At 42.2% G+C, this 11,322-nt stretch overlaps 1 protein-coding gene across 1 annotated transcript in view; it reads left to right on the top strand.

Moving 5' to 3' along the window:
* Positions 1 to 277: 277 nt before the first annotated feature.
* LOC111956491 (rho-associated protein kinase 1-like) overlaps positions 278 to 11,322 on the top strand; it is an 88,400-nt gene continuing 77,355 nt past the window's right edge. Inside the window, 1 exon segment of the mRNA XM_023976943.2 lies at positions 278 to 807. Within this exon segment, the coding sequence (XP_023832711.1) occupies positions 715 to 807 (93 nt within the window). The 5' untranslated portion in view covers positions 278 to 714.

Genomic DNA, 11,322 nt, shown 5'->3' with positions numbered 1-11,322 from the left:
ATAGTCTATTTTTCGAAAAATAACAGATCCAAAGCCGATGTATCTATGTAGAACCAGCACGATTTCCGTCTGTATCGGTCAACATCAATGGCCGATGACCACGCGAGGTTTACTACGAAAGGACAGTAATGAAATGTTTTAACAAGACCGTGTTTTAAACTGATCGAAATTTGGAAGCAAAGTTTTTTTTTTTTTTTTCGCCACTTCTACTTTGCAGCTGTCAGACTCATTTGACTTTTTTTGCAAGGGTCTGGCTGGCACTGATGGACAGGCCTGGAGTAATGTGGCTAGTTTGCAACCTATCGCCGGATTTTTAAAAAACGGTTTAATTTTTACAAGTTGATTTTGGATGTATCGTTATCTTTTAAAGTCCTGCACAACTCCGCTGCTGCATCCTGTGGTCGCCGACTAATCTGTCGTCGATGCAGTTATCTTATTTTGAATTGTTGAAGTTGTCTTCGTTATCTGAGCTGGGGAAACATTTTTCTCTTAAAATGTGGCTTTTGAATATCAAACGTTTCATCGTCTGTGAAAAAACGAGAAGAAACACGTTTCTTTGATTCAAACTGCAGGTTCTACGGAATTATAGCTAGCTAGCTAAACACTGACTGAGTTCACGCGAAGGGAAGAACATTAGGCTAGCTAACTAGCTCTATAGCTAGATTAATTAATTTTAATTATAACACCGGCGTAGAACTCTACTTAACTGCAACAATGTCTGCTGGAGAAAGTTTGGAGGCTCGTTTTGAGAAAATCGATGCCATGTTGAAGGACCCGAAGTCGGAAATTAACACGGATTGCCTTTTGGTAAGTTACTGTTAGCTAGCCTGACAATGAACTTGGCTTGTTAGCTAAAGTTGGCTAATGCTAGCTAACATACGCATGCTAGCTAAYTTTGTGGTTTGTTTAAATGAACGTACTATTTAATTTAACTAATCAACTTGTTAACTACCTGATTTGTTATTAACCGCAACTAGCTAACGTTATACGAATAACTAGCTGTATGTAGGCTATATTTGGTAGCCAGTCGACATCTTGAAGATTAGCTAACTAGTGGGTAGTTAACTAACGTTTCTTAATTGGCTAGCAAGCTGAACAAGTGGCATCCAAAACAGCGATGATAAGTCATATAGTGTTACTCTAGTTAGCTAGGGCATCTATGCTAYCTAGAGCATGACTGAATAACTATTAATCAACACAGTTTAATGTCTCATTCATGTTATAATTACAATTGCCTATTTTCAAACCGTCAACACTGTTGAAGTTGCTATTGTCCTGTTTGACCCTGAGGGTATTTTGCAGACTAAATAGTAAGACAGAAAGCCAACGTTACACTGTATATAATCTAGTTGTTTCCATGAAGATAGTCAGTCAATCATAGTTCATAGAATAGGCAACGAAAAAAAGTCATGTCTCAAGGTGAAGTCGTAAACCTAAGTGCAACCTGCAGTGACACAAGTCACTGATATATTTGTTCATTAATTTATTTTCCATTTGAAGATTAAAGGGCCGACAGTGGAAGAAATGAGACAGTGTTCGGTGCTGTCTGCTTGATGGCCTCCTTTGTTGTATAATGGGCATTACTAGAGGACACTCTTTGTAGAGTATACACGAAAAGTATATATTTTTTATATATCCTCTGAAGTGTAAGCTACAGTATGCATCAGGCCTGTTCTAACCTGAAATCCCAGCTGCATCAGTTAACCTGCTCTGGTCTGCCAACCCTGACGATTTCCTGTCTCTCACTCACGACTCATCACTGACTCGTATCAGACTGCCACGTGCTAAACCTCAGAGAAATACCTCCACAGGCTCTACTGTATCAATGATGCAAATTTTAAAATGACTGTTGAGGTTTGACCCCCCAGAGGAGACAGAGGCAATGTAGTCTGTCAGGGGCCTGTTCTGTGTCTGGCTATGTTCCTATGCATGTCCATAACACTTAAAATGCATGCCCAATACACTGCTTCATTCTAAGTGGCATGCAAGTGTGTATATTGGAACATAGCCTTTGTCTCTATCATTTAGAGCGTCATAGTAAAGCCTGGATGTCTTTGATCCACATCATTAGCAGTTTCTGTGTATTGGACTGACAGTGATTGCTTTAGACAACAGTTTCATATGAGAGGATTAGATACGTAGGCCCCATGTGTGGTTACACTGTAACTAGCCTCTTGATGAATTGGGTTTTGAGGAGATCACATACACTGTCAGCTTCCTGAGGCCTTCGATGGATCAAGAATCCAGGTGGAGCAGTATCTATTGGAAAGTACTAGCCTGAATTTCCTGCAGTTGTCCTCAGCAACAGCAATTTATGCTGACTGGTATGAACCTCGTAGAATGATGCAAATAATGTTTGACAAGAATTAAAGGATTCTTCTCTCACCAATAGCTGGGCAGCAGGTATTAGGCCAACTATCAATCAAACAGACAGGGAATCCCGTGCTTATTTTGCCAGCCATAGAAATGCAATATATGCAGCCTATTCATACAGCATCTCATGCCAATACGGGCCTCTGTCTTAGGGTATTAATTATGGGAGAGTTGACAGTGACTGAAACAAAGCATGATTGAATTTCCCTTACACTGGAAAGGGTGCCTCATTCACTGATGATAAAGGGAGCATTCAAATCATTCACTCACTGGGAGGAAGGTTTTCCTGTAGCCCTACCCACCCCCACCTTCCTTAGTTCACTGTTATTTTTGTATGTAACTAACTCTGACTCTTAAACAATATCAGTTGTTTAGTCTCCCTGACCTCTCTGCCTGTCTGCCATAGAGAAAGGCAAGGCAATTAAACTCACCTAATGCATATGCTCCGGCTCTCCTCTGACTTTTAATGGCAGAAAGCTGTGGGGACTGTCCCGCAGCGCAGGCCAAGGGCAGCTACACACAAGGGTGTTGTTCCTCTTTTCCTCCTAGTTGCAATCTCCTTCTCATCAATGAATGGAAGCCTTTGCTTCAGCCCCCTCTCCACCACTATGCTACTCCACCCACAGCTTAATAAAATTCCATGCTAATCAAATAACCTCTTGTCTTTGACTGGCCTGGTGTCCCCTGTGTGTCCCAAAGCCATTATGTATGTGCGGCCTGCGCCTGGAAAGAGTCAGAGCTGCTTGCCCAGCCTCTGCTCTGAGGTAGCTAGATGGGTGTGTTCTCTAAATACCCATAAAACCAAAATTATGTTGAACGTAGACTCGTGTTTCCGAAAGAGCCTTTCTTTGAATCGGGACATTTAACTCATAAAGCAGTTTCCAACATGTTTGGCTGCTATGCTCTGGATAATCGGTTCTATCAAAATGCACAATGGAAGTGTTTTACTTAGGCTGCTATGGTTGTTGTATCTCTAATCTGATTTGACTTGGGGTTGGTTTGCCACTAGCCTGGGTGGGGTACGGGGTGCCAGTCTTTCTGCTCTCTTGCCAACTCCTTATGGAACTGCCATGCCAAATGTTGCTAAGTGCTCAGCAAGACTAGCACCCAGGCAAGTTTGCCACTGCCTTGGCCAAATTAAGTTATGCTGTTGTTCTTTTGCCTGTTGTAGGCTGTGTTTTGCTGTGACATTTGGCCTGCATCCTCTACTCATGGGTGGCCTATCACTCAGACGCTGTGTTCCAGCCCAGTCATGCTTATCTTCTCCCGAAGTCATTTCTCTTGGAGAGAGAGGGCCTTATCTGTAACACTGCCCGCCCTGCATCGCTCAGCTCCAGGCAGGCTCCTGCTCCTGAGAGCCTCTGCACAACCAGAATTCCTGGCATTGTGAAGGGAAAGCTCACTGACATTAAAGGGGGCTGCTATTGTCTATGTAGTTAGCTATGTTTGTTTTTTCATAGGGCTTTTGATAGCTCACACAGGCTTAGTTTTGAAAAATTCTCATGTCCAGGAAATCCTTGAATAGAAGCCTATTTCAATCATAATTGCTAGTTGGTAGTCTCCTTGGGTTTGATCACATTTTTGGTAAATCCAAGTCTCGGGCTGGCAGAATGGGATGGCTGGATTAATCTGTTGGAACTTGCCTGATATGGACCCTTGTTTTGAGATGGAAAGACTTCCTGGCATAGCTCAGTCTTTGTTGTTTCTTTGACACTTGGTACATTTGGCTCCCTAGCCTAGATGTATGTTTGGCCTCTTCCTTGAGCTAAGACTAAGAGTGTATGAAATTTACTTTGCTTGGGTGGATCACACATTTTGGTTGCATGTCTCGTGAGTTTTAGGTATGTTTACTGGCGGTGGTCGTGCAACGGAAATCAAGAACGTTGAGGCTATAGGTGGTTTACGATCAGTGCCCCCTCCCTGCACTGATAATTCAGGTGCTAAAGTTCCTTGTGTATCTGGCTACTTGCTTAATACATAGCTGTGGTGTTAACGTCCATCTTAGCCCCCAAAGATGAACGGCATGCCGTTGAGGAGAAATATGGACGTATTGGTGGTAAAAGTTGAGTCCGCATTGCATCTGTGCACAGCTTTGTCAGAATGGTCCAGGCCAGTGCTGTGACTGTCAGTTGTAAACTCTAAACTGCACGCCTCAGCTATTCACCTGCCTATTGGAACAACAATAGGCCCAGCTATTCATTGCAGCACATAACATTCCCCCTGAACTGACTGATCATGTGCAGGAATGCAGACGAAAATGATCCAGTCCCAGGCCCTTTAATAAATGGGCAACCCAACCTCCTTCCGTGATTCATTTCCTTTAATGTCACTGCCTCCTGTTTTTTTTCTTTTTTCTATCCCTTTAATCTTTTCCTTTTTACCATCATTCTTTTACTTTTAATCCCACTAACCAATGAATCTCCCCCTGCCTACCCTGGCTGTACTGTCTGTGTTCAGTAGAGCCAGCTAGTTGGCCAGCCAGTCAGCAGAGCTTGTCTGAATTGAGCTGCGGGTCAATGTTTAATAAGTTGGTTTAGGCTTGCTAGGTTATCTCTGGGGTGAGGTCAGGAGTCCTGGCAAGGTAAGCCAGGCAGCCATGACTGAGTTTACTTTGCCTTGAGATTCCAGGGCTCAGTCAGTACTAAGAGACATGTGAGTGGTGCACCGCTCTCTGTTGGAATGACTCAATTATATTTTGACGTGAAAGCCTTTTTGACAGCCAGTACGACTCACTGGGGCCTCATAAGGAAATGGAATGCCCCGGTTCGCCATGCCTGGGTTCACTGTCATTGCCATTTATCCACGAATCTAGTTAGATATGCGGTCTTTCTAGGTAAGTGGGATTTCCTGTCTGTAGATATTATGAACTGTTACTCCCTCTTTTTTTTTTTCTTCTGGCATTGAGGACAGTTTGACTCGGCTCTCTGATGGGCCTTGTTGATTGGCAGGTGGAGTTTTCCAAAGTTCTGGCCTACATCCCCATGACACTGTATGCAGGCAATTGTCCTAGCCATGCTCATTAGTTGGATTTTTCAGCCATTGACAATGCATTGCAGAAAAAAAATGAAGTATGCAAAAAGCATGGCAGTTATACACTTTTGTAAATAGGTCTAGTATTGCTTTAGTATGAGTTGCAGACTGAGAGAGCAGGCCATTGGCACTGTTCTGTGGTGTAGATGGATGGCTTTACTTACTTCCTAATCAGATTTTGCATTGTGAACTGACCATCTGTATTGCTCTTATTTGGGAAATGGAAATGAGAAGTAAGGCTTCTCCGCCTGGCCTTGCCCCCAGTGCCCATTGTTGGCATTTTAGAGAAGGAAGATGTGGTTGAGTCGCCATGGAAACTTAAACTCCAACTGAAATGTCTGGAAAGAGGTTGTCCTCCACTGGATTTTTCTACCCTTCAGTTTAATATAAAGAATTGTTATGTCATTTTATTTTTTGTGTAATTTTTTGGGGGTGTAGTCATGCAATTTTAAATGTATTTTTCATTAATAGAGTGCTTTTTGTTATTTTATTTAATAATCGTATGGATGGATACGTGTCACTCTGCGGCCGGCTGCATCAGCAGAAAGCTGTAAAGGCAGTGAGTTAGAAGGCTGCAATGCAGGCCTCTCATCTCCATTTTCTTTTGCTATTTTCCCCAGACTGCCATATGATTGTTTGAGGTTTGATTTTCTTCAGTGTGTGAAGTGAAGCATACTGAAGCCCAGGAGTTCCCAAACTTGTTCACTCAGGGTCCCCCTTCCAGCATTGGGGAACATCCCATGCACCATCTTCGCACGCGCCACGACTATTTCTATTGGCTCAAYCACTGTTCACATCCTTGTTGGTGCAGAGAATTTTGAACATTTAAGGCTTATTTCCTGCAATTCTACACATTTTGTCATGGGGTGCAAAGAACATATTGCAGTTTTTAAAGCATATTTTGCAATTTTATACTTGTTGCCATGTTTAATGTGTTCGTGTGATATTTGAGTGAGGATAAAATAATATATCTATTACAACTTTCAAGAGTAAGTTTTTAAAGCCTGACTGAGTTCCTTAAATAGTAAAAAGAAAATGGGGTGCGCTAGGGCTGGGCGGTATACCGTTTTTTGCGACATACCGGTATTGATCCACAAACCGYTTTGGGTTTTTACTTTACCTTCTATAACAGTATTTGAATGTTTGGTTTGTTAAATGTGATACGCAGTGTGTACCATCCATTTTTATAGTTTGCAACTTGAGTCGTCTCTCTCCAGTCTCGCCACGCTCTCCATGCCGCTTTCCACACAGACCTATCCCCGTCTCCTGTTTCTCAAGGAGCGCATTTGTTGTTCTTCGACCACGAGACACTTGCGTTCAGTCTGCATGGACAATGTTGATGACAATGATGCAGTTCTCACGTTGCTTCTTCATATACATCTACTAGCATTCTATAATTATACTATTAGCTTGTGTTTTTTACATCTGCAAACAGCTAGTCTGTCTTAGCAAGTTGTTTCTGAATCTTCTTAGCTGCTGATTGTTAGCTGCTAATGCTAATCGCTAGCTGATAAATGTACTAAGAGCAAGCGTAATGAGCTATACAGCCTCATAATACCAGTGATGGTATAGACCTAAATCAGCATGTTTGTTCAACAGTATCTTCTAAATTAAAGTTGAATACGCATAGCAAGAATATGTTAGCTGCATGAAGTAGCTAAGAAAAAACATTGTATGTATCTAAAGATTATATAGGGTCCCCTAGGAAACACAACTGTTGTTCCTACCTTGTCACAATAACTCCTCCCTGGCATTTTCATTCCTTGTCTGTTACAGACCTATATCCATCCTGCCCTGCCTTTCTAAAGTCTTCAAAAGCCAAGTGAACAAACAGATCACCGACCATTTCGAATCCCACCGTACCTTCTCCGCTATGCAATCTGGTTTCCGAGCTGGTCATGGGTGCACCTCAGCCATGCTCAAGGTCCTAAACGATATCATAACCGCCATCGATAAGAGACAATACTGTGCAGCTGTATTCATCGACCTGGCCAAGGCTTTCGACTCTCTCAATCACRYRATTCTTATCGGCCTACTCAGCAGCCTTGGTTTCTCAAATGACTGCCTCGCCTGGTTCACCAACTACTTCTCAGATAGAGTTCAGTGTGTCAAATTGGAGGGCCTGTTGTCCGGACCCCTTGCAGTCTCTATGGGGGTGCCACAGGGTTCAATTCTCGGGCCGACTCTCTTCTCTGTATATATCAATGATGTTGCTCTTGCTGCGGGTGATTCCCTGATCCACCTCTACGCAGGCGACACCATTCTGTATACATCTGGCCCTTCCTTGGACACTGTGTTAACCAACCTCCAAACGAGCTTCAATGCCATAGAACACTCCTTCCGTGGCCTCCAACTGCTCTTAACCTCTCTAGGGTACATGAGACGGTAGCGTCCCACCTCTTCAACAGCTAATGAAACTGCAGGGCGCCAAATTCAAAACAACAGAAATCCCATAATTAAAATTCCTCAAACATACATGTATTTTACACCATTTTAAAGATACACTTGTTGTGACTCCAGCCACAGTGTCCGATTTCAAAAAGACGAAAGCAAACCAAACGATAATGTTAGGTGAGTGCCTATTCACAGAATATCACAGCCATTTTTCCAGCCAAAGAGAGGATTCACAAAAAGCAGAAATATAGATAAAATTAATCACTAACCTTTGAGGATCTTAATCAGATGACACTCATAGGCCTTAATGTTACACAATACATGTATGTTTTGTTCGGTAAAGTTCATATTTATATCCAAAAATCTGAGTTTACATTGGCGCCTTACGTTCAGAAGTTCCAAAACATCCTTTGATTTTGCAGAGAGCCACATCAATTTACAGGAATACTCATAATAAACATTGCTAAAAGATACAAGTGTTATGCATGGAATTTTAGATGCACTAATCCTTAACTTCTCTAGGGTAGGGGGCAGCATTTGTAATTTTGGATGAAATGCATGCCCAAATTAAACTGCCTGCATCTCGGGCCCAGAATATATGATATTACTGATAGATTTGGATAGAAAACACTCTAAAGTTTCCAAAACTGTTAAAATAGTGTCTGTGAGTATAACAGAACTGATTTGGCAGGCAAAGACCTGAGAAAAATCAATTCAGGAAGTAGTTTTTTMGGGGGTTTTGTAGTTTTCTATTCAATGCCAATACAGTATCCATTGACTTAGGGCTCAAAATGCAGTTTTTATGCCTTCTACTAGATGTCAACAGTCTCCAGAAAATGTTTCAGGCTTGTATTCTGAAAAATGAAGAAGTAAGAGCAGTCTGAATGAGTGGACCCTGCCGTGTCACAGAGCTTTTTCCTGCGCAAGACCGAGAGKGTGCGTTTCTTGTTTACATTTTATATTGACGACGTTATTGTCCCGTTGAAATATTATTGATTATTTAGGCTAAAAACAACCTGAGGTTTGAATATAAACATCGTTTGACATGTTTCTATGAACTTTACGGATACAATTTGGATTTTTTTGTTTTTCCGTTTTTACTTTGTTTGAGCCTGTGGATTACTGAAGAAAACGCGCAAACAAAACGGAGGTTTTTGGGTTTAAAGAGACTTTATCGAACAAAAATAACATTCTTTGAGTAAACGAATGTCTGCTGAATGCAACCATATGTAGATCATCAAAGGTAAGAGATTAATTTGATCTCTATTTCTGACTTGTGTAACTCTTCTACCTGGCTGGCTACTGTTTGTAATGATTTGTCTAGTGGGCTATGTTCTCATAATCGTAATGTATGCTTTCGCCGTAAAGCATTTAAAAAATCTGACACCGTGGTAGGATTAACAAGCAGTTAATCTTTAAACCTATGTAAAATATGTTTAGTTTTCTGAATTTTTATAATGAGTATTTCTGTATTTGAATTTGGCGCCCAGCAGTTTCACTGGCTGCTGTAGATGTGGGACACTACCGTCTCACGTGCCCAAGAGAGGTTAATGCAACCGCTGTGTCAGATTTCAAAAAAGCTTTACGGAAAAAGCAAACCATGCAATAATCTGAGTCGGCGCTCAGAGCCCAATAAAGCCACAAATATATCCGCCATATTGTGCAGTCAACATAAGTCAGAAATAACATTATAAACATTCACTTACCTTTGATCTTCATCAGAATGCACTCCCAGGATTCCCAGTTCCACAATAAATGTTTGTTTTGTTCGATAATGTCCATTTTATGTCCAAATTCCTCCTTGTTCTAGCGTTCAGTACACTTTCCAAACTCACGACGCGCGGGCAAGTCCAGCAAAATGTACGGGCGAAAAGTTAAAAGTTATATTACAGTCCGTAAAAACATGACAAACGAAGTATTGAATCAATCTTTAGTATGTTTTTAACATAATTCTTCAATAATGTTCCAACCGGAGAATTCCTTTGTCTTCAGTAGTGCGATGGAACAGAGCTCGCTCTCACGTGAACGCCCATGATCAGTGCATGTTCAGATCATGATAGACCTTACTCATTACCCTCTCCTTCGGCCCCACTTCACATTAGAAGCATCAGACAAGGTTCTAAAGACTGTTGACATCTAATGGAAGCCTTAGGAAGTGCAACATTACCAATATCCCACTATCTTCAATAGGAGCTGAGTTGAAAATCGACCAACCTCAGATTTCCCACTTCCTGGTTGGCTTTTTTCTCATGTTTTTGCCTGCCATATGACTTTTGTTATCCTCACAGACATCATTCAAATAGTTTTAGAAACTTCAGAGTGTTTTCTATCAAAATCTACTAATAATATGCTTATCTTAGCTTCTGGGCCTGAGTAGCAGGTAGTTTACTCTGGGCACCTTATTCATCCAAGCTACTCAATACTACCCCCAGCCATAAGAAGTTAAATTCTAGTTTAACTAAATGCATGCTCTTCAACTGATTTCTGCCCGCACCCGCCTGCCCGACTAGCATCACTACTCTGGACGGTTCTAACTTGTGGACAACTATAAATACCTAGGTGTCTGGCTAGACTGTAAACTCTCCTTCCAGACTCACATTAAGCATCTTCAATCCAAAATTAAATCTAGAATCAGCTTCCTATTTTGCAACAAAGCCTCCTTCACTCATGCTGCCAAACATACCCTCGTAAAACTGACTATCCTACCGATCCTTCACTTCGGCGATGTCATTTACAAAATAGCCTCTGACACTCTACTCAGCAAATTGGATGTAGTCTACCACAGTGCCATCCGTTTTGTCACTAAAGGCTCATATACTACGTACCACTGTGACTTGTATGCTCTCGTTGGCTGGTCCTCGCTACATATTCGTCGACAAACTCACTGGCTCCAGGTCATCTGTAAGTCTTTGCTAGGTAAAGCTCCGTCTAATCTCAGCTCGCTGGTCACCATAGCAACAGCTACCCGTAGCACGCGTTCCAGCAGTTATATTTCTCTGGTCATCCCCAAAGCCAACACCTGCTTTGGCCGCCTTTCCTTCCAGTTCTCTGCTGCCTAATGACTGGAACAAATTGCAAGAATCACTGGACACCCTAGACCCACTCCAATTCGCATTCTGCCCCAACAGATCCACAGATGATGCAATCTCTATTGCACTCCACACTGCCCTTTCCCACCTGGACAAAAGGAACACCTATGTGAGAATGCTGTTCATTGATTACAGCTAGCTCAGCGTTCAACAGCATAGTGCCCACTAAGCTAATCACTAAGCTAAGGACCCTGGGACTAAACACCTGCCTCTGGGTCCTGGACTTCCTGACCGTCCTCCCCCAGGTGGTAAGGGTAGGCAACAATACGTCTGTCACGCTGAGCCTTAACACTGGGGTCCCTCAGGGGTGTGTACTTAATCCCCTCCTGTAGTCCATGTTCACCACGACTGCGTGGCCAAACACGACTCAACACCATTAAGTTTGCTGACGACACAACAGTGGTAGGCCTGATCACTGACAACGATGAGACGGCCT

The sequence above is a fragment of the Salvelinus sp. IW2-2015 genome, linkage group LG32, assembly GCF_002910315.2.
Source record: "Salvelinus sp. IW2-2015 linkage group LG32, ASM291031v2, whole genome shotgun sequence".
NCBI classification, from domain to species: Eukaryota; Metazoa; Chordata; class Actinopteri; order Salmoniformes; family Salmonidae; genus Salvelinus; species Salvelinus sp. IW2-2015.
The sequence above is the reverse complement of the archived record's forward strand: the minus strand, read 5'-3'. Positions and strand labels throughout refer to the sequence as shown.